The 23,821-nt window shown below is 42.5% G+C and overlaps 1 protein-coding gene across 5 annotated transcripts in view; it reads right to left on the minus strand.

Moving 5' to 3' along the window:
• The window catches only part of LOC105483784 (cilia and flagella associated protein 54), a 383,346-nt gene extending 371,067 nt beyond the window's left edge, over positions 1–12,279 (minus strand). For 4 of the 5 annotated variants that reach the window (XR_011608938.1, XM_071071284.1, XM_071071286.1 and 1 more), the window contains exons 1-2: positions 11,930–12,273; positions 1,844–1,949 (exon numbers count right to left, since the gene is read on the minus strand). Coding sequence is in view for 4 of the 5 variants with exons in the window: in XM_071071284.1 (XP_070927385.1) it covers positions 1,844–1,949; positions 11,930–12,246 (423 nt within the window). In the remaining variant the exon portion in view is untranslated. Of the gene's footprint in view, positions 1–1,843; positions 1,950–11,929 lie in introns of all 5 variants that reach the window. The other variant, XM_071071285.1, reaches the window with a different exon arrangement.
• Positions 12,280–23,821: the final 11,542 nt, after the last annotated feature.

Below are 23,821 nucleotides of genomic sequence, written 5' to 3' on the forward strand. Positions count from 1 at the left end.
GAGGATGTAAGCAGAGGATGTAAGCAGTCCCTTCTAAATGAGTCACTTGCAACCCTTCCTCAGCTCCCTCCCCTGCAACTTCATCCCCAGGAAAAGCAACTGCCCAAAGTGTGAACTGCCTGTCCAGTTACCTAGCCCCTTGGAAGGCATCTTCAGTCAAACACTGTTTTGTTTAAATTTCTATTATAGATTTGTTTTTTGCTCACTAATTAATCCTGAATCTTTTCTGCTCTAACTTGAATCATATAATAAATTCAAATCTAGGTTTAAAACAAATATTCCACAAGACGATCTTTACTACAACTAAAATAAAAATAGAGCCTAGAAACCAAAGTAACAAGTTCATTTTCAGAAGTATAAATACCTTTTTTTTTTTTTTTTAAGAGACAGTGTTTTGCCATGTTGCCCAGGTTGGTCTCAAACTCCTGGGCTCAAGTAAGCAATCTGCCCTCCTCAGCCTACCAAAGTTCTGGGATTACAGGTGTGAGCCACCACGCCCAGCCTGGCCAACATTTCCTTCAGTGAAAAGTAGACAAAACTTTTTCTTTGTTCTTTTAATTAAATATTAAAATATACTATCTAGGCCTTTCTATCTAAAACATTCTGAATCCTTAGCTACTAGCCATCTTTAACTTGCTTTATCAGCTTCTAACATACACCTCCCTTCCCTCCAGCAATATCCATTCCACCCACACAGATATTTCTCAAACAACCCTACACTGTGCTTTTTAATTGTATTACCAGCTTCTTACACTGAAAAGTATAAGGATCGAGAGGGGGCTGTCTTCTAATTCTTGTCAAAACTCTTATTCCACTTACATGAGTAAAGCTTACAAGTTGAATCTCACCTGGGTTTCTTTTCTGTAGCTTACCACGCCCTGTTTTTCAAGTTTCTAAGACCCATGGTTCATTTATGTGGAACTATGGTTATTCTCTAGTTTTGGCAGAAGAAAATAGATTTTAGTTCTTCATTATGAACTTCCACCACTCATATCCTCTATTTGGTAAATTTGTCTCCCAGACCAAGAAGATTAAAGTCCAGAAAATAGAAACAGAGGGGAAAAATGAAGTTGAGAAACTGAAGATTGAGAAAACACTGAACACTGCCCACAGCTGGCCTAAAATCCCATTGTCTGACGTTCAGATAACTTAGAATAATTTGGATCTAGGCCAGAGTTTAAGGGAGAAACTCACATGATCATTAATGGAAAACCCAGCCATGCTGTGGTCTCAGCAAACCAAGTCCACAAGTCCACAGCATTCCAAGCCCTAGACATTCAGGTGGAACTAAAAGTAGGACACAAACTCAGTCTGGAATACAATACTGAGCAAGAAACAGGGTATGTATGGAATGACTGTTATAACTACATAGAGCAAAACATTAAGAAACAGTTGAAAGAGTTTAATAAACAGGGCACTGAAGCAGGCAACAGAGCTGCAAGGCCAAGAGCCCTGAAGGTTGACCACTGGGCAAGGCCAGCCATATGAAAAACAACAGGAAGTGGTGTCTGGGCTCTTTTGTATGAGGTAGGAACACGATGATTCAGCATTTCCTGTTGTGCGCCTACCACACCCTCTGTGAACCCGGCCACACTCCTGCCCATCCACAGCCAGCTGCCTGGCTGTCCAGGAATGTCTCACCTCTGGGAAATCTCAACTACAAAATTAAAAAGCAAACACTTTTTTAGTTACTGTGCCTTATTAAAATTTTTATGTACTCATTTATTTTTTTCTAAGAGAAAAATCAAAACATGTAAAATAGGAAGGGTATCAGACTAAAAACTGTAATAATAATTAGCCAAATGAATTTCTTTTTGGCTCTCTTTCCTCCAGAGGCACTTACTTTCATTTGACAAAGGCTATCTCCAACCTTCAGAAGCTTTTCGTTGTAATAGTCTGCTGGCAGCCTGGGGGCATATTTAGTCCAGATATTAAACAAAGAAGTGGCACTGTAAAAATCATAAAATAAAATGACATTGTCAAAGTCTGCAGGAAACCTCAATTAATTCGCAAGCAATCCTTTAAAACTTACCTTGTGCTAAGCCTTTCCAATGTGCCTTATTGTTAATGTCCAATTATTAATAATAAATGTAATTACAGTTAAAATTATTGCTTCCTATGTACCAAGCATTGATTGCAGCTCTTTACATGTTTTTTTTTTTTTAGATACTTTACTTCATAGAGCAATTTTAAGTTCACAACAAAATTGAGCAGAAGGTACTGAGATTTCCCATATATATACCCTGTGCCCCCAAACATGCGCGGCCCTCCCCCATTATCAACAACTCCACTAGAATGGTACCTTCGTTATGATGAACCTACATTGACACATCATTATCACCCAAAGTCCATAGTTTAGGGTTCACTGTTGGTGTCATCCATTCCATGGGTTTGGACAAATGTATATAAAGTCTATCCACTGTGAAAATATCACAGAGTAGATTCACTATCCTAAAAATCCTCTGTGCTCCACTTATTCATCCCTCCTTTCCCGCTCAATCTCTGTTAACCACTGATATTTTTACTGTCTCCATAGTTTTGCCTTTTCCAAAATGTCATACAGTTGGAATCAAACAGTATGAAACCTTTTCAGATTGGTTTCTTTCACTTAGCAATATGCATCTAAGTTTCCTCCATGTCTTCTCATGGCTTGATAGCTCATTTCTTTTTAGCACTGAATAATATTCCATTGTCTGGATGCATTACAGTTTATCCACTCACATGGTGAATGACATTTTGGTTGCTTACAAGTTTTTGCAATTATGAATAAGGCTGCCAGAAATACTGATGTGCAGGGATTTTTGTATTTTGTTTTGTTTTGTTTTTTGAGATGGAGTCTTGCTCCTGTTGCGCAGGCTGGAGTGCAGTGGCACGATCTTGGCTCACTGCAACCTCTACCTCCGGAGTTCAAGCAATTCTCCTTCCTCTGCCTCCCAAGTAGCTGGGATTACAGGCGTGCACCACCATACCTGGTTGATTTTTGTATTTTTAATAGAGACAGGGTTTTGCCATGTTGGCCAGGCTGGTCTCAAATTCCTGACCTCAGGTAATCCACCCGCCTAGGCCTCCCGAAGTGCTAGCACTACAGGCGTGAGTCACCGCACCAGGCCCGATGTTCAGGTTTTTATATGGACATAAGTTTTCAGTTCCTTTGGATAAATACCAAGGAGCACAAGGGGTGAATGTTATGGTAAGAATATGTTCAATTTTGTAGAAACCACCTGTCTTCCAAATTCATTCAAAGAATGAAGTCCAGCTTATCAATTCTTTCTTTCATAGATCATGCCTTGGTACTGTATATTCAAAGTCATCACCAAACCCAAGGTCACCTAGATAGATTCTCTCCTGTTATCTACTAGGAGTTTCTTTATTTTTTATTTTTTGTTTTGAGACAGAGTCTTGCTCTGTCACCAGGCCGGAGTGCAGTGGCGCCATCTCAGCTCACTGCAGCCTCTGCCTCCTGGATTCAAGTGATTCTCCTGCTTCAGCCTCCCAAGTAGCTGGGACTATAGGCACGCACCACCACGCCCAGCTAATTTTTGTATTTTTGGTAGAGATGGGTTTTCACCATGTTGACCAGGATGGTCTCGATCTCTTGACCTTGTGATCCGCCTGCCTCGGCCTCCCCAAGTGCTGGGATTACAGGCGTGAGCCATGGTGCCTGGCCAGGAGTTTCATAATACTGCATTTTATATTTAGGTAGGTGATCCATTTTGAGTTAATTTTTGTGAAGGGCGTACAGTCTGCATCTAGATTCAGTTTTTGGCATGTAGATTTCCAGTTGTTCCAGGACCATTTTACTGAAGACGCTGTTCTCCATTGAATTGACTTTGCTCACTTGCCAAAGATCAGTTTGTTGCCAGAAAAGGGGTTTTGATCCAGACCCCGAGAGAGGACTCTTGGATCTCGCACAGGAAGGAATTCAAGACAAGTCACAGAGTGCAGTGGGAAGAGATCATTTATTGAAAGCTACTTAGTTACACAGTCGGGCAACCTCAGAAAGCAGGAAGATGAACACACTCTCTTTGTTTTAAACTCTTCTTATATAGGGGTCTTATCTATGTAAAAAGCCAGGCTAAGTTAGGTCTACATGCAGGAAGGCCAACAGTGTGACAAAATTTATTACTCTGCGGATTTAAAGGAAACTATCCTCAACGTTTTCATGTGCAGTACATCAAGGCATAGCTATAATTATCTTGAAGGCATATATTGTTATGGGTATTGGGACATCTGAACCTTCTGCTATTGTAGGTGTTTGTCTTGCAGGCATCTTTAGGCTGTTGCTTCAACTATAAAAAACTTATGACCATGGGTCACGCCTGGCAAGGAACGTGCCCTGCTAATTTTAAGATGGAGTTGATTTTAAAATGCCATTACTCTGGTTCTCCTATGCTTCTGTTTCCCTAACAAGTTGACTATATTTATGTGAGTCTATTTCTGAGCTGCGTATATTGTTCCACGGATTTGTCTATTCTTTCACCAGTGTCACACTATCTTGAATACTGTAGCTTTACAGCAAGTCTTGAAATTGAGTCGTGTCAGTCCTCCAACTTTCTTCTTCTCCTTCAATGCTGTGTTGGCTATTTTGGGTCTTTTGCCTATATGCATACCTTTTTTCACTTCATTTTCACAACAACCCCAAGAAAGGTAATATCAATATCCCAAAGATACAGCTGATGAAGCTGAGGCTCAGTGCATCTGTGATCTTAACGACTATATGAATGAGCTTTCCAGTCCTCTGGAAAGTAAACTCCCTGAGGTCAAGGACCTCAACAATATTATTCATTGCCCAGGCCCAACAGTAGTGAATACCTACTACATGTAGGTACTCAATAAATATCTGCTGAAAGATGGATGGATGGATGAATGAATGAATGAATGAATGAATGAATGATAGGGAAGAAAACATTCTTTGTTCTTGTTTTATTTTTTCCTGTGAAGGGCTCAGGGTTCAAAGAGCCAGTCAATCCACTTAGAGCTATACTTCCCTCCACCAAGTAAAACAAAAACAAAACAAACAGTATTTTCAAAATGCTTTCTAACCAGAGTTTCAAACGGTAGCAGATCATTGCCTATTTTAGTCATTCATTTAGTTAACATTTACTTCTTTCCTCTCTCCCAGAAATTATATATGCCTCTAGCAAAAATCCAAATATCCCCTAACAGGTGTCCAATCCTATCTCATAAATTTCTAGATAAGACTGAATGTTTGTGACCCCTCCCCCACTGCCCCCCAATTCATATGTTGAAATCCTAACCCCCGGTGTGGTTGTATTTGGAAACAGGGCCTCTAAGGAAGCAATTAAGGTTAAATGAAATCATAAAGTTAGTACCCTGGCCTGATGGAATTAATGTCCCTACAAGAAGAGACTCCAGAGAGCTTGCTCTTTTATGATATGGTCATAAATTGTTTACAGTCTCCATGCTTGAGGACAAAGCAGCCTTCTACAAACCAGGAGAGGAGTCCTCATGAGAAACCAATCCTGCTGGATCTTGATCTGGGACTTCCAGCCTTCAGACTGTGAAAAATAAATAAATGTCTGTTGTTTAAGCCACCTAGTCTATAGTATTTTGTTATGGCAACCTGAGCTGGCTAATACAGGACCTAAATTTAAGAACTGATGATGGCTCTAATACTTACGATGTATGTGTTGGAGTAATAGTGAAACATCTAAACAGAAACCTGTCAATTAATTCATTCGGGTAATTAAATAATACTGAGTCATTGATTGAGTGAAGGACGCAATGCATTTCTCCTTTATGAACTGATTAATCATATATTTAGGTAGAAAAATATATGCATGTACCAAGTAATAAATAACAATGCCAAATAAATATGGCAAATATGAACCACAGACATTTAAAAGGGGAGAGGTGTTTTGTTTGCTTTATTCTTTCACTTTCATTTGATGCTTCATGAAATGCCACGGTATTTGAATAAATATAATGAATCCAAGAAATTCACCAAGTCTTACTAGAATTCTTAAATTATGTAGATGAAATAATTCTTCTAAATCTTACAGATGAGATAATGATGACTAGGCTTGTTACTCATAAAAGAAAAATATCAGCTTTGTTAAATCAATCAAGATTATGTAATAAGAAAGAAGAAATGTCTTTTTTGTTGAACTCTAAGTTCAGGTTAAGACTGCTCATTGGGAATAGCTTACATAATGCTTAAACCAAAAATATATAATATATACTATAGAATGTACATCATTTGAGAAGAAAATGTCAATGTACTTGGGATTGCTGACTGTTGCTAGATATGTAAAATGTTCTAAAATAGAAAATCATCCAGGTGCGATGGCTCACGCCTGTAATCCCAGCACTTTGGGAGGCCAAGGTGGGCAGATCGCTTGAGGTCAGAAGTTCAAGACCAGCCTGGGAAACATCACAAAACCCCGTCTCTACTAAAAAAAAAACAAAAATTAGCCGGGTGTGGTGACACGCACCTATAGTCCAGATACCAAGGAGGCTGAGGCACGTGAATCGTCTGATTGACTGAACCCAGGAGGTGGACGTAGCAGTGAGCCAAGATCCAGCTACTGCACTCCAGCCTGGGCGACAGAGCAAGACACTGTCTCAAAAAAAAAAAAAGAAAGAAAGAAAGAAAGAAAAGAAAAGAAAATCATAACTGTATAAGCAGAATACCTCAATCTTATGTGCTTATAGCAAAAGCACATTTTTAAAAAATGTATCATGATCTTATTTAAAGACATTTCTGGTATGACAATAATTTATATTTTAAATACTATGAATTTTATGCTTATGGAAGTTACCATAGTTATAAGGAGAAACACATTTTGATATAAAAAATAACCATCTGTTGGCCGGGCGCAGTGGCTCACACCTGTAATCCCAACAGTTTGGGAGGTCAAAGCGGGCGGATCACGAGGTCAAGAGATTGAGACCATCTGGCCAACATGGTGAAACCCTGTCTTTACTAAAAATACAAAAATTAGCTGGGTGTGGTAGCTCGCATCTGTAGTCCCAGCTACTCAAGAGGCTGAGGCAGGAGAATCACTTGAATCCAGGAGGCAGAAGTTGCAGTGAGCCAGTATCACATCACTGCACTCCAGCCTGGCGACAGAGCGAGACTGTCTCAAAAAATAATAATAATAATAATAACCATCTGTCAAATATATTATAAAAGCAACTCCCACCTCCCGTACTCCTAACTGGTCTCTACACTGCTATTCTTGTTCCCTTTGGATATAATCATCAGAATAATATCTTAAAACAAAAATTAGGCTGTGCAGGGTGGCTCACACCTGTAATCCCAGCACTTTGGGAGGCTGAGGCAGGTGGATCACTTGAGGTCAGGAGTTTGAGGCCAGCCTGGCCAACATGGTGAAACCCTGTCTCTACTAAAAACACAAAAATTAGCCGGGTGTGGTGGCATGAGCCTGTAATCCCAGTTACTCAGGGGGCTGAGGCAGGAGAATCGCTTGAACGCAGGAGGAAGAGGTTGTAGTGAGCTGAGATTGCGCCACTGCATTCCAGCCTTGTCGACAGAGTGAGACTGTCCCAAAAAAAAAAAAAAAAAAAAAAATTACATAATCCTTCTGCAAAACTATCCAATGGAATAAATGTAAACTCTTTAAAATGGCCTCTAAAACCTTCCAAAGCCCTATTATTCCTCTAAATCTCACCTCATACTGTTGTACCTCTTTCACTGTGCCTCTGCTAAATGGGATTCTGTCCATTCCTCCGAAGTAGGAATGGATCTGTTCTGCCAAGGATCTTCCTGCATTCTTGTCCCCCTGTTCATCCTCTCCATTTGGCTAGTCAAATCCCTGGTGTCCTTCTAATCTCAGCTTAATGGCACCTCACTTATCACTCATTCAAAAGCAAGTCCCCACTACATTCTCTTTAAGCCTCTGCTTTAAGTGTCATCTACTCTGACCACCTTAACGAAAATTGCAACTTCCTGTCTTCTACTCCATAACCTCTTCTCTTTTTTTGTTCTTTTTAATTTCTAATAGGAATAGACTATCTTCTTTTTCTCTCTAGCATGTATCATTACTTTGGTTTTTTTTGTTTGTTTGTTTGTTTGTTTGTTTGTTTGAGACGGAGTCTCACTCTGTTGGGCTGGAGTGCAGTGGTGTAATCTTGGCTCAATGCAACCTCCGCTTCCCAGGTTCAAGTGATTCTCCTGCCTTGGCCTCCCGAGTAGCTGGGATTACAGGCACCCGCCACCATGCCCGGCTAATTTTTTGTATTTTTCGTAGAGACAGGGTTTCACTATGTTGGCCAGGTTGGTCTCGAACACCTGACCTCGTGATCCACCTGCCTAAGCCTCTCAAAGTGCTAGGATTACAGGCATGAGCCACTGCGCCCGGCAGCATTTATCATTCCTAAATTACCATAAAATACACATAACTGATGTTTATTGTCTAGTTCCCTCTCTAGACTATAAACTCTGAGAAGGCAGAGATTTTTGTCTGGTTCACTGCTGTAGCCACAGTGCCTAGTAGGATGCCTGACACATATAAGTGCTCAGCAGTTACTTTCATGGCATTTGTTGTTTGCATATTTACTAATGACTTACTGAATATCTATCTCCCTCTCTAGACTGTAAGCTCCACGAATACTGACTCCCATATCTATTTTGTTCACCACTGTGTAACCAGTGTCTAGTACATTGCCTCACACATAGCAGGCACTCAATAAAAATTATTGTATAAATAAAGGCCAAAATTGTGTGAGAGGTTGGACTGTTAAGGCATGTGTCAATCCAATGCTTGTGATTCTTACAGTCTTGTTAAAGATGGCACAGATACCGTACATAGACTGGCCCATGTCTACTTTCCTATATGTAATATTCACAATTACTGAGAATATAAAGATAATAACTTTTTTTTTTTTTGAGACAGAGTCTCATTCTGCTACCTAGGCTGGAGTGCAGTGGCATGATCTCGGCACACCAGCAACCTCCACTTCCCTGGTTCAAGCGATTCTCATGCCTCAGCCTCCTGAATAGCTGGGATTACAGGTGCACACCACCACGCCTGGCTAATTTTTGTATTTTTTAGTAGAGACAGAATTTCGTCATGTTGGCCAGGCTGATCTCGAACTCCTGACCGCAGGTGATCTGCCCGCCTCGGCCTCCCAGAGTGCTGGGATTACAGGCGTAAGCCACTGCACCAGGCCAAGGATAATAACTCTTGAATTCTTTCAATACTAAATATTTATTGAATGTTTACTATGTCCCAATCCCCAGGCTTAGTGCCAGAAATACAGCAATGAAAGAGAGACACATTATCCAAAGTCACCAGGGAGCTTACATCCTAATGAGACAGACAAAGCACAAGAAAACAAATCAATTAAAAAATATAAACCTATGAGTGAATCTGCATTAGATAGGAAAGGCCACTCTAAGAAGGTGACAACTGAGCTGAGGCCTGAAAAAAGAGAAGGAGCCAGATTTTTGAAAAGCTTAGGGAAGAACATTCAGACAACAAAGATAGCAAATATAAAGGCTCTGAGGTGAGAAACAGTAGGACCTGTTTCTCTGGAAAGTCCTGAGAGAGAAAAGAAGAGAAGAGAGCTGAGAAAGGCAGGCAGGGTCAACACCTCAGCCCCTGGAGAGTATCAGAATTCTTAAGTTTATTCCAAAAGCAATGGGAAGCAATAGAAAGACTTTAGATAAGATTTACAAAGATCATCCTGACTGCTAGGTGAAGGATAGATTTGAGACAGAGTGGCTGCAGGGAAAATGTGAAATGGTGGTGGTTTGGACTGGAATGCTGGTAGTGGAGATGGGTAGATGAAATTCAAAGATGGAAACTATTTAAATATAAATGTATAAACTGGGCACAGTGGCTCACGCCTGTAACCCCAGCAATTGGGGAGGCCAAGGCAGGTGGATCTCCTGAGGTCAGGAGTTCCAGACTAGCCTGGCCAACATGGCGAAACCCCGTCTCTACTAAAAATACAGAAATTAGCCGGGCGTGGTGGCAGGCACCTGTAGTCCCAGCTACTCGGAGGCTGAGGCACAAGAATCACTGAAACCCGGGAGGCAGAGGTTGCAGTGAGCTGAGATCACAGCACTGCACTCCAGCCTGGGGTACAGAGTGAAACTCCCTCTCAATAAATAAATAAATAAATAAAGCATATAGGGTAGGTATATAATGGACTTTCCTTGGTCAATTCTTGGTTCTCATCTTACTTGGCCAGTCAGCAGAATTTGCCACAGCTGATCATTCCTTTCTTCCTGAAATACTTTCTCTACCTGCTTCTAGTACACCAGGCACTTAATGGTTTTCCATTGGCCACTCCTCCTTAGTCTCTGTTGGTTTCTTCTTATTGCCTCTCCCTGTCCATGCTGGAGCATCCCAGGGCTCAATCCTTGGACTCTTCCCTTCTCCATTTACACACACACTCTCTTAGCTATTCATCAGGTGTCATGATTTAAATATCATATGAATCCCAAATGTATATCTCATCTGACTTCCAGATTCAAATGTCCAACTACCTACATAGCAGCTCCACCTGGATGCTGAATCACATCTCAATTTTTATAAAATTATAAACTCTTGATCTCCCTCCCTCTTGCTCTTTCCACAATCACAATTCCACCCCAGGTCTTTCCCATCTGCCATTCTCCCTGTGTGACCTACTCTGTGCACAAAAATCCTCATCAATTGTTCCCATATATCTTTCTCATCTTTCTCAAAAGTGACTTTTCCTGACTTTCCCTAACCATGCTTCCCACCACCCCATTTAAAATTGCAACACTCAGGCCAGGTGCAGTGGCTCATGCCTGTAATCCAATACTTTGAGAGGTCAAGCTGGGAGGATCCCTTGAGCCCCCGAGTTCAAGGTTTCAGTGAGCCAGGATTGAGCCACTGCACACCAGCCTGTGCAAGAGTGACACCCTGTCTCAAAAAAAAAGATAAAATTGCAACATTCATCTCATATCCTCCATCACGATTCCCTGTTCTATTTTTCTCCCTAGCAGTCACCTCCTTGTAAAATTATTTACTTACGTATTTGTTTAGTGGTTGTTTATATTCACAAAAATATATGCTCCATAAGGACATGGATTTTTATGTTAACTTGATGTTTTCCTAGTTCCTTGAACAGTACTTGATATACAGTATGTGCTCAATAAATAGTTGTTAAATGCATAACAAAAATATTTTATTTTATTTATTTATTTTTTGAGAGTCTTGCTCTGTTGCCCAGGTTGGGGTGTAGTGGTGTCATCCCAGCTCACTGCAGCTTCTGCCTCCCAGGTTCAAGCAATTATCCTGCCTCATCCTCCTGAGTAGCTGGGAGTACAGGCATGTGCCACCACACCCAGCTAATTTTTGTATTTTGTATTCAAGTATAAATTTTTGGCTCACTCAAGGGTTTCAAAACTTTTCATGTTATAAGTACATAAAATTTGTATATGGAGAAAAAGGAATAACTTTGAGGTAGATTAGGTTCATGAAGCTAGCTCTTGATACAATGAAGTATGTCATCCTGTGAACATGTGCACTTTAATTCCTTCTTATATTGTTATTAGGATTACAGTGACTTTTTCTTAATTTTGCGATTCATTCTGCGCAACTGTTTACCTTTTTGGGAGTTCTATCACCATGTTATTACTGCAAACTGCGAACTCTTTTTAAGGTTCTTTCCTGCTTATGTTACCATCTTTCTTTTCTGGTCAAGTAGTGAGTTATGAAACATTCCTGTGTACATTTTTATTTTGACCTGAGCAGGAAGCCAAGATATAACATCTCTCAGGAATTAAGGATTGTTAAGAGCGACAAGTCTCCACTTCTTAAACTCTGTTTATCTCTCCTGGGCCCTTCAGGCAGCCCCTGCGTCCGCAACGCTGAACCAGCTCTGGGGCCACTACCTGCATCCTCAAACCCTCCCCAGGGGCCCCTCCTTTGGCCGGCGCCCTCCCCAGTGCCCCGCCAGCGCTTACCAACGCCGGCGGAATTCGTGCTTCTCTTCCTCCGTGGTGGCTAAAGCCTTCTTTTTCCTCATAAAGCCTAACAACTCCCGGATCTCCTTCTCACAAGAGGCCAGGAGCGGGTTTTTCGCGTCCAGCGGCCCATAAAACACGGCTAGGGGCAATGAGTCCTCGGGGCAGGTCCACTGAAGCAGCGAGCTCCGGGAGCTCCCCTTCGACTCTGGGGGCGACCTCGAAGTCGCGGTCGCTGTCGGTGGCAGTTCTGCCAGCGACCCCGAGGCGGTAGAGTCGTCTGACGGAGAGCTCGAGGGGGCGCCCTGCGCCGCCATATTGACGCCCCCCGGCCCGTCTGGAGTGTGTGTAGACGCGGTTGCCTGGCGACGGTCTCGTGGCAACCGAGCATCCCGCGCGCTTTCCGAGAAACACAGCGGCCCCTGGAGGGCAGAGCGAGAAAGAACCAGGTCCAGAAAAGAATGATGCTCCTGAGGGTGTTGCCTGGCTGCGCTGGCACCGCTGTATGAAGTGCGAACAGAGAATGTTCTGAGCAGAGCGCTGGCAAATATTAGAGCCAAAAATTTAAGGTCACAAATCCAGACTATATTCTTTATCCATGTTAAAACGATAATTATGATGACCATGACCATTAACGTGTGTCAGGCAGTAAGCATTTGAAACACGTACTTTCATTTATCTCATTTAATCATCATAACTACTTTACAACTTAGGATACTATTAGTATATCCATCTCACAGTTTAGGAAACTAAGGCTCAAGGAGGTTAAGTCATTTGACAAAGGTCAGCGTACAATCGTAGTGTCAGGGACCAGGTCCTCAGCTTGTGACTCCAAAACCTGTGCTCAAAATGAATAGGCTGTACTGATCACTCATCAAAGCAAAGCTTGTTAATCAAATCGAAATTAGAGAAATATCTGACAAGCAGTTTAAGAATCAAATACAGTCGGCCTTCCAAATCTCGGGTTGTTCATCTGTGGATTCAAACAACTGCAGACTGTAAATATTCAGAACAAAATTAGAAATAACAATACAACAGAAAAAATAACACAAAAATACAACAACTATTTACATAGCATTTATACTGTGTTAGGTATTACTAGTTATCTAGAGATGATTTAAAACATCCTGAAGAATGTGCATAAATTGTATGCAAATACTACAGCATTTCATATCAGAGGCTTGAGCATCCACCGATTTTGGTATCTGCAGGTGTCATGGAACTAGTCCCCCACAGATAGCTGGGGAGTACTGTATATGCAACTGATCTATTCTCTTTACTCTATTTGTACCTTGAGGTCTGTAACTGTGGACATGATGTCTGTGCCTCTAATAATTATGATTACATCTATTTATGCACATTCCAGCCTTACTTTAATTATCTTGTATTCTAAATTAATGTACATTTTGCTCAACCTTAACCATAGGACATTAATACATACCAGTGGCCTGAAGTGTTAACTCTCAAAATGCTTTGCATTTTAAACAGGGATTTTAGGAGACTTTGCTTCTGATGGGGAAACTACAGACCTCCAGGAAAATACTTGGGGAGTTTATTTTTTCCCTATTTATTATAGGCAAAAGTCAGAATTGAATTTATTAATGTATGAGTATTGAGAAAATGGAGAACCTTCTTTTCTTATAAATTATGCAACACAATAAATTATCTAAGAGAAGAACGAGAAATATTTGGTGGCTTAGAAAAATCGGTCTTTAGCGCTGAAAATTGTTACCAGTTCTATCACACTTAAATAAAGACAGTGACCCTAACACCCTGTGAACCCAATTTTCCATTTCAGACTAAGAAGCTTATTGGACCACAGCCTGATATCTTTCAAGTCTGACCTAATTTCATGCAGGCTCTGTGGGCCTGTGCTAATTTGTGAGGCTGGCCTAATATGTCATGTCTACTGTACCCTAATACTCTTTGAAGGAAGATAATTTTGCTCATCAGCGCAGTTAATTATAGCCAGAGAAACTTCCTGGCAAGCAGTGAGATGCAATGACACCTCACTGTAGGAGTCCAATTCTCTAATCAGGATGTAGATATCACCCTTTGATCAACAAAGATTTTATCTTGTTCTCTAAGTGAGCAATACAAATTATAAGAGTTTAAAGAATGTAGTCCTAGAGAAATAATTCATCACTGGGCATTTGCAAAAAAATATTAATAGCCTTTTTAAAAAGTCAGCTTGGTAAATCCTCTTTTTTCTCATCTTTTTCTTGTTCTAACATGGCAGACTTGTCCATTGTAGATCAAAAACTGGTGTAATTTGCCACTGAGTGCTATCTATTATATTGATGAAAGTGAAACAGCAGGATAAAATTAAAGTGGTCACAGAAGAGGAAAGAAAAAAATGGAAGACAAAGTGGTGTTTTTCCTTCTAATCTGGCTACTCTCACAAACAAACTTTCTCATAGGGCAGACACTTATATTTCAAAGTCACTGGTAAAAGAAAATGTGTCTAAGCGAATTCAAATACCTGAATTATGAAACATTGCATCTTAGTCACTTTCCTCCTTGCACACACTAAAGCTAACAATGCTTAACTTGCAGTAGTTTTTGGAAGCTTGTCTGAATATTTAAATGGGTGTTATATTCTGAATCATCATTATGATAAGATGGAAGTTTACACTTTATTTAGTTTAAATTGAATTGGCTGGGTGTGGTGGCTCACACCTGTAATGCCAGCACTTCAGGAGGCTCAGATGGGCAAATCACTTGAGATCAGGAGTTCGAGACCAGCCTAGCCAACATGTTGAAACCCCGTCTCTACTGAAAATACAAAAATGAGCTGGGCGTGGTGTCAGACATCTGTAATCCCAGCTACTCAGGAGGCTGAGGCAGGTGAATCACCTGAACCCGGGAGGTGGAGGTTACAGTGAGCCGAGATCATGCCACTTCACTCCAGCCTGGGTGACAGAACTAGACCCCATCTCAAAAAAAATAAGTAAATAATAAAAGTAAAATAAATAAATTGAATTCAAGGCATTTTTAACATTTTAGAGGTGTTATCTTCCGTGTAATTAGATGCAGCCATTATAATATCTTTTTCCTTGTCACTTTGCTGTATTCTTTTTGCTGTAATAAAAGAATGGAGCTCTGCAACTACTGTGTCTGACAAGGCTAAGTACTGTAAATAGCTTCCTTATAAATAATGTAAATTGCTATTTCTTATAATTAACATCTTCGCAGGCTGCAGGGATGCTTTTTGCCCATTCGAAAGTCTTTTTTATCTAAAGCTACTGACTGTTAAAGAATATGTAAGGTTAGTGCTCTTTCAATTCTTAATTTAGTTGTTAATCATTTGTACTATCCCAAATAGATACAATATATATGGTCTACCTAATATGTAGACTTTTTTTTAACTTCTTCATCCATTTATTCAGATAAATGCAACCATTTTGTTAGTGTCCATACAATGCATAGATGAACCCATACATTCCCTACAGGAAGCAGATAATACAAACTCAAATAATCATGATTAAAAGGTATGTTATGGATTTGGTGGACATGGTGGCGTGTGCCTGTAATCCCTGCTACTTAGGAGGATGAGGCAGGAGAATCGCTCCATCATGGGAGGCGAGGTTGCAGTGAGCCGAGATAGCGCCACTGCACCCCAGGCTGGGTGACAAAGCAAGACTCCATCAAGAAAGAAAAGGAAGGAAGGAAGGAAGGAAGGAAGGAAGGAAGGAAGGAAGGAAGGAAGGGAGGGAGGGAGGGAGGGAGGGAGGGAGGGAAGGAGAGAGATAGATAGAGGGAGAGAAAGAGGGGGAGAGAGAGAGAGGAAGGAAGGAAGGAAGGAAGGAAGGAAGGAAGGAAGGAAGGAAGGAAGGAAGGAAGGAAGGGAGGAAGGAAGGAAGGAAGGAAGGAAGAAGGGAAAGCATGCTGTGGAATGTGCTGTGAGAAAGGTTTAAGAAATATGGGACTCCCAGGTGTGGTCACTAACGTCTGTGATCTCAATACTTTGGGAGGCCGAGGTGGGAGGATTGCTTCAGGCCAGGAGTTTGAGACCAGCTGGGCAACATAGTGAGACCCTGTCTCTAATTAAAAAAAAAAAAAACCACCTTTTTAAAATTAGCCTGGCATGGTCACACGCACCTGAAATTCCAGCTACTCAAGAGGCTGAGGCAGAAGGATAACTTGAGCCAGGAGTTTGAGGCTGCAGTGAGCTGTAATCACACCACTGTATTCCAGTCTAAGCTACAGAACAAGATCTTTTCTCAAAAAAAGGAGAGGGGAGGAGAGAGAAGGGGAGGGGAGGGTGAGGGGAGGGGAGGGGACTGCAAGGGGGAAGGAAGACTGTAGGAGTTCTAAGATGAATCTCGGAACTGGAAAGAGAACGGAGAATTCTAGAGGAGATGATGTTTTAGCCCTAGACTGTAAATGCCTCTCACTCACATAAAGATCCTTGCAACAAGCATTTACCTTCTTACCATGGTAACCTAGCACCCAAGCCTGGCACCTGGCACAGAGTACAACTCAATACATCTTTGTTGGAATGAGCAAATGAAAAAAAAAAAAAAAAAGATGAAGAGCATTTAGAAGGATATGCCTGACTGAGAGAAAAGCCTGAGTAAGGTACAAAGCCATAAACACACACAGCAAGTCTAAATAAACAAGCTGTCTAGTGTGGTGAGCCACAGGCTGCCATAGATCCAGAGGCAGAAGGTGAGGCAGAAAGGGAAGTTCGATGAAATACAATGGGGAGTTGGAAGGTATGCTAAGTAATTCTGACTTGGTTTTGACTTGGTTCGGTATTCAGGAGAGAGGCTTTGTAGTTTTGTTTTGTTTTTGAGACAGATTTTCACTCTTATCACCCAGGCTGGAGTGCAATGGTGCAATCTCAACTCACTGCAACCTCTGCCTCCCAGGTTCAAGGGATTCTCCTGCCTCAGCCTCCCGAGCAGCTGGGATTACAGGCACCCGCCACCACGCCCAGCTAACTTTTGTATTTTTAGTAGAGATGGAGTTTCACCATATTGGCCAGGCTGGTCTCGAACTCCTGACCTCAGGTGGTCCACCTACCTCAGCCTCCCAAAGTGCTGGGATTACAGCCGTGAGCCACCGCACCCGCCCAAGAGAGGCTTTGTTAAAAAGAAAAAAAAAAAAAAACAGTACATTAAAGATGTTAAAAGCCCACACAGTGGCTCACACCTGTAATCCCAGTGAAACGGGAAAAGTTCCCTTGTCCCCCTTACAGGGCGTGCGATGGGGGTGTGGCTCGCCTCTTGAGTGACCCACTGCTCAAACCTCTAGGGGAGTATACAGACAGGCAGGCTATGGGGCTCCAACCCCACGACAGTGTCTAGGGGTGAATGTTTACAGCTGAAGCCCCAGTGGACATGTGTTACAGGGTGCTCTTTTAGTTTAGTCATCCATGGGCAGCTTGTGTTAGTCAGCTCAATTAGACCCCTGCCTTATTGCAAGGACAGAGGGCTTTCTGTATCCCGGGGTGCTTGCCTTGGTGTACAGGAAAAATCGGATCACATGTGGGCTTGGAGAATGACTGCAAGGTTTCATTGAATGGAAGTAGCTCTCAGCAGATGGGGGAGCCAGAAGGGAGATGGCTTTCCCCTGGAGTCGGGCTGCTTAGTGGCCTGGGCTCTCCTCCGACTGCCCCAGCCAAACTCTGCCTCGTTCTGCCAATGGATGGCCTGCCGGTGTACCAGCTTCTATTGGTGTGCTCTTCTGCTGGCGTGCTCCCTCTGATGTCCTCTCGACATCCAGCTACCTGTGTCTTCTTCAACCGATGTATTCCTCTCGACATCCAACCACTTGTATGTCTGCCTGCTGCCTTGTATGTCTTGGGGGTTTTTATAGGCACAGGACAGAGGCGTGGCAGGCCAGGTTTGTCTTGGGAAATGCAACATTTGGGCATGAAGGCAGGAGTGCCTGTCCTCACCTAGGTCCATGGGCACAGGCCGGGGATAGAGCCTTCACCAGGGACCATGCCCTTCCTTTCCCAGCACTACCCTTCCCCGCTTCCGTATCACCAGCGTTTGGGGAGGCCAAGGCAGGCAGATCACTTGAGGCCAGAAATTCGAGACCAGCCTGACCAACATGGTGAAACTCCATCTCTACTAAAAATACAAAAACTAGCTGGGTGCGGTGGCAGGTGCCTGTAAGCCCAGCTGCTCAGAAGGCTGAGGCAGGAGAATCGCTTGAACCCAAAGGTGGAGTTTGCAGTGAGCCGTGATGGAACCATTGCACTCCAGCCTGGGCAACAGAGCAAAACTCTGTCTCATAAATAAATAAATGCCCAAATTCTGAGGCCAAAGAGCATGGTTTGAATCCTCACTTCACTTCTTCCAAGTTACTTAACCTCACTGTGCCCCATTTTCTTAAACCACAAATCAGATGCTGGGTTCTCAGGACATACGTAATGAATCCAGCATAACATCCCTACTTCCTTGAGCCTTCCGACCTTTTCTTCAGTATGATATCGAGGAAGTTCTGTCATCTCCACTTCATTTGATGTAGAGCATTATCAGATCAGTGCTTCAAGAAGTCATCTCATTAAGTTATTAGGAATTCTGAATCATGGGTGAGTATTCCCACATTAATGAATTCTACCCTCGTCACTTTTGCATTCTGTCCCCCAGTCTAACATATTCAAGATTCACTCCTACACATGTTCTCTGCAGTTTCAGCTACTACTTATTAGCCAGATCCCACAATTCCTTTGCCATGTAAGCAATTTCTTCTTAGAGCAAAGCTTGTGATTTCCTGCTCAGGCTGTGCTGAAACCTGACTTTCCTTTTCAGCCAGAAGGCAATGAAGTGTGCCGGGGGCACATCTTGAGGAAAACAAGCCTCATCATGAAAGGCACCTGCTTCAGATTAGGTCATTATATGTTCCCCCAGGCAAGCAGAGATTGTTTTTCTCTGGCAAATGGTTAGGGGCTATTTTTGCAAATATATGGGGGCTCAGAGAAATTTAGAGGTTCAAAGTTCTTGGGCTTGTCTACCTAAATGTTTCCACTTCAGGTCTCTGGGCCTCCATCTTTTCTTAGACTTTCTGCTGCATAATCAGATCCTGGACCCAGTCTTTAGCAAAATCTACCCTGCAGCTGTCCTAAGCTGCAACAGAGGTACTGTCTTTCAGAGCATGCCTTCAGTTGTGAATTCACTGTCCTAAGACAGTCTGGTCCCTGTCGCCTTTAGATAGGTGACAATTCAACTCTAAAATCCCCCCCTGAGTGTCCTTTTTTTTTTTTTTCTTTTTCTTTTTCTTTTTCTTTTTTTTTAAGATGGAGTTTCGCTCTTGTTGCCTGGGCTGGAGTGCAATGGCGCTATCTCGGCTCACCACAACCTCTGCCTCCCAGGTTCAAGCGATTCTCCTGCCTTAACCTCCCAAGTAGCTGGGATAACAGGCATGCACCACCACGCCCAACTAATTCTGTGTTTTTAGTAGAGATGGGGTTTCTCCTTGTTGGTCAGGCTGGTCCCGAACTCCCTACCTCAGGTGATCCGCCCGCCTCGGACTCCCAAACTGCTGGGATTACAGGCGTGAGCTACCACGCCCAGTGGAGTGTCCACTTTTTACACCTCACTTTTATTGTGTTAACCTGAGTTTCCTAAAAAACAGAGTTTGAGGCAAAGGCTTAAGTGAATAATGCTTCATTTAGTAGTGTAATTTCCGTGAAGCAAGAATGAGGAGAAAAGAAAGTGGGACAGGGACAGATGAAAAGGAAATATAAGCTGGCTTTCTTCACATCATGAAGAAACACAAGTTGCTCAGTCTTGCAGGATACGTCCCAACAGGCTGTCTACATCTCTATATACTGTATCTTAGTGGAGTTTGTAAGAGGAAACGGTAGAGAGAAGATATACCTGCTGCCCTTCTGCTGGTCAAGATTCACCACTCTACTTCCAGGTTGGATCACCTTGCCCCTTCAGCAGCTAGTGACGATGCCAAATCTCATACCTTGTGATATAGTGTTTCATCCCAGTTCAAAAGCAGTGAAAGGGCCAGGCACGGTGGCTCACTCCTATAATCCCACACTTTGGGAGGCCAAGGCAGGCAGACCACCTGAGGTCAGGAGTTCGAAACCAGCCTGCCCAACATGTGAAACCCTGTCTCTGCTAAAAATACAACAATTAGCCACAAGTGGTGGCGGGTGCCTGTAATTCTAGCTACTCAGGAGGCTGAAGCAGGAGAATCACTTGAACCCAGGAGGCACAGGTTGCAGTGAGCTGAGATCATGCCACTGTACTCCAGCCTGGGCGACAGAGCAAGAGTCTGTCTCAGGAAAAAAAGAAAAAGCAATGAAAGGAACTGGACGCAGTGGCACATGGCTATAGTCCCAGCTACTTAGGAGGCCAAAGTGGGAGGATCATTTGAACCCAAGAGTTCAAGTCCAACCTCGGCAACATAGTGAGGCATCATCTCAATTTTTTTTTTTTAAGTGGCGAAAGGAGCCAAAAAAGCCACATAGTGGCTTCAGGTGGTGGAACCAAGCAGGCCAGGATGGAGGCAGTCACCAGAGCAGTTGCTGGAAGGCAGCAAGTGATGGAGGGCCCAGTAGGTCAATGAAGACAGAAAACCCAAGGCTTTGCATAAGGTGTGTCCAGTATACAAGTCCTCTTGGAGACTAATGCCAGCAACACCCTAAGGAAAACAGAGCAGCGAGATGGAAGGAGCCTGGATTCCTTCACACTGTGAAGCCCTAATACGAGTCCTAGACCACTCACCCAACTTACTATGTGAGAGGAAAATAAACTTTAAGCGGATGGGAGCAGTGGCTCACGCTTGTAATCCCAGCACTTTGGGAGCCCAAGGCGGGCAGATCACGAGGTCAGGAGATCGAGACTGTCTTGGCCAACATAGTGAAACCTCGTCTCTACTAAAATACGAAAAATTAGCTGGGCGTGGTGACGTGTGCCTGTAATCCCAGCTACTTGGGAGGCTGAGGCAGGGGAATCGCTTGAACCCAGGAGGTGGAGGTTGTAGTGAGCTGAGATCGCACCACTGCACTCCAGCCTGGCGACAGAGCAAGACTCCATCTCAAAAAATAAAATAAAATAAACATAAATAAATAAATAAACGTTCACCTTGTTTCAAGTACTGGGATTGGAGGTCTTTGTAGGAGGGGCCAACCCTTTACTACAACTATTGTACCCTATCACTTTGAAGTTTTGTTTCTTGGGCTGGGTGCAGTGGCTCACACCTGTGATCTCTGCACTTTGGGAGGTGAAGGCGGGTGGATCACCCGAGGTCAGGAGTTCGAGACCAGCCTAGCCAACATGGTGAAACCCCATCTCTACTAAAAATACAAAATTAGCCAGGCATGGTGGTGGGCACTTGTAATCCCATCTACTTGGGAGGCTGATGTAGGAGAATCACTTGAACCCAGGAGGTGGAGGTTGCAGTGAGCCGACATCACGCCACTGCACTCCAACCTGGGCAACAAGAGCAAAACTCTGTACCCCCCCAAAAAAAAGAAAGAAATTTGATTTCTCGAAATCAGCTTTAGAAATCACACATATGCATTAAAGATGCATATACAGATATATACAGAACACACAGCAGATGTTCATTGCTAACCTTGAATGCTTACAATAGTAAAGCATAAAAACAATCACTGGGCACAGTGTCTCATACCTGTAATCCCAGCACTTTGGGAGGCCAAGGCAGGCAGATCACCTGAGGTCAGGAGTTCAAGACCAGCCTGACCAACATGGAGAAACACCGTCTTTACTAAAAATACAAAATTAGCCGGGGGTGGTGGTACATGCCTGTAATCCCAGCTATTTGGGAGACTGAGGCAGGAGAATTGCTTGAACCCGCGAGGTGGAGGTTGCAATGAGCCGAGATCATGCCACTGCACTCCAGCCTGGGCAACAAGAGCGAAACTCTGTCTCAAAAACAAAAACACAAAAACACAATCTAAATGTACATCAATAGAGTAATGCACAGATAAACTATAGTTTAGCTATAGTATTCAATACTAGTCGGCATCCTAAGGGAATGTAGTGGATTTTTATGTCTTAACATAAAAATATTTTTAAGACTCTTTTAAATTAAAAAATTGCAATATAATGTAAACAGTATACCAACAGTTATCTATATGTACCACAAAAATGATACTATAATATTTGTGTTTATATGTATGTTTGAATATAGTATGAGAGAGGGAAGAAAAGAGAGAGAGATCAAAAATGAGAGTGAGAATAAATGTATTGAGAAGTTCTGAAAGAAAACCCAATACATTGTTAACAGTGGTTACATTTTGGAATGAACTGGAATTGAAAATATGGGATCAAATGACATTTTAAACTTGTCTGTATTGTTTTCCCTTTTTTTTTAACTTTTATTTTAAGTTCAAGGGTACATGTGCAGGATGTGCAGGTTTGTTACATAGGTAAACATGTGTCATGGGGATTTAAGAAAAGACCTTCCTGTATTATTTGTGTAATTAAAAGTTAATTTTAAAATATAAAAGTCAATGTAGGGCCAGGTGTGGTGGCTCGTGCCTGTAATCCCAGCACTTTGGGAGGCCGAGGCAGGCAGATCACTTGAGGTCAGGAGTTCAAGACCAGCCTGGCCAACATGGTGAGACCCCATCTCTACCAAAAATATATATATATAATAATAATAATACAAAAAAAGTCAATGTAAAAGTAAAACTATTAACAGTTTGTTATCCCAGGTACGTGGGATTAGAAGGAATCTTTGCTCCATGTTCTTTTCTGTACCTCAAAATTTTTCTACAATGAAAATATACTACCTTTATTGTAAAATAAAATAGCTTTTTTTGGCAGGGGGTGAGGGACAGAATGTCTCTGTGTTGCCCAGGCTGGAGTGCAATGGTGCAATCTCAACTCACTGCAACCTCCGCCTCCCAGGTTCAAGTGATTCTCATGCCTCAGCCTCCTGAACAGCTGGGACTACGGGTGTGTACCACAACACCCGGATAATCTTTGCATTTTTAGTAGAGATGGGGTTTCACCATGTTGGTCAGGGTGGTCTCGAACTCCTGACCTCATGATCCAGCCACCCCGGCCTCCCAAAGTGCTGGGATTACAGGCGTGAGCCACTGCACTTGGCTAAAATACTTTTTTACCTAAAGCATAAAAATATAGACACATGACAACAGTACTATAAACTAAAAATAAGACTTCTATAGACCTTAATTAGACAAAATTTCCACTAACTGCATTATTCTGGTGAAAGCACTTAGGAGCACATTCTTGGACGATGTACTATTTGCTTCATTTATTGAATCTCAAAAAAAAAAAAGGCAGAAAATATTTTGACTCATTTATGCAGTTTTAAGACCAAACTCCAAGACCTAGGGTCTATACGAACCCCGAAAATAGGCATATTACTTTAAATGTACATCCTACCTCTCACTTCAATCATCTTTCCCAGCTTTCTTCTTTAAACATGAATTTAAAGAACAGACAAGGTATGGTGGCTTGCCCCTGTAATCTCAGCACTTTGGGAGGCCAAGGCAGGAGGATCGTTTGAGGCTAGCAGTTCAAGACCAGCCTAGGCAACATAATGAGAATCTATCTCTACAAAAAGTACAAAAATTAGCTGGGTGTGGTGGCGTGCAACTGTAGCCCTAGCTACTCGGGAGTCTGAGGTGGGAGGATTGGTTGAGCCCAGGACTTGGAGGTTGCTGTGAGCTGTGATCACGCCACTGCATTCCTGCCTGGGCAACAGAGTGAGAGCTTGTCTCTAAAAAAAAAAATAAAAAACAAAGAGTACAACTCTATGCTTACCACAAGGCAGGAAGTAAGGGGGGGATATGCAAATAGAGATTGCAATCCACAATGCTAGCTTCCCTAAGGAAAAGCTTAAGCAGAGTGTAAATTGGAAAAGCACTGAGAGGAGAATGTTCTTGGGATCTGATCTGTCACATAACATGCTGATCAAAGAAAA

The sequence above is a fragment of the Macaca nemestrina genome, chromosome 10 (genome assembly GCF_043159975.1).
Source record: "Macaca nemestrina isolate mMacNem1 chromosome 10, mMacNem.hap1, whole genome shotgun sequence".
Lineage (NCBI taxonomy): Eukaryota > Metazoa > Chordata > Mammalia > Primates > Cercopithecidae > Macaca > Macaca nemestrina.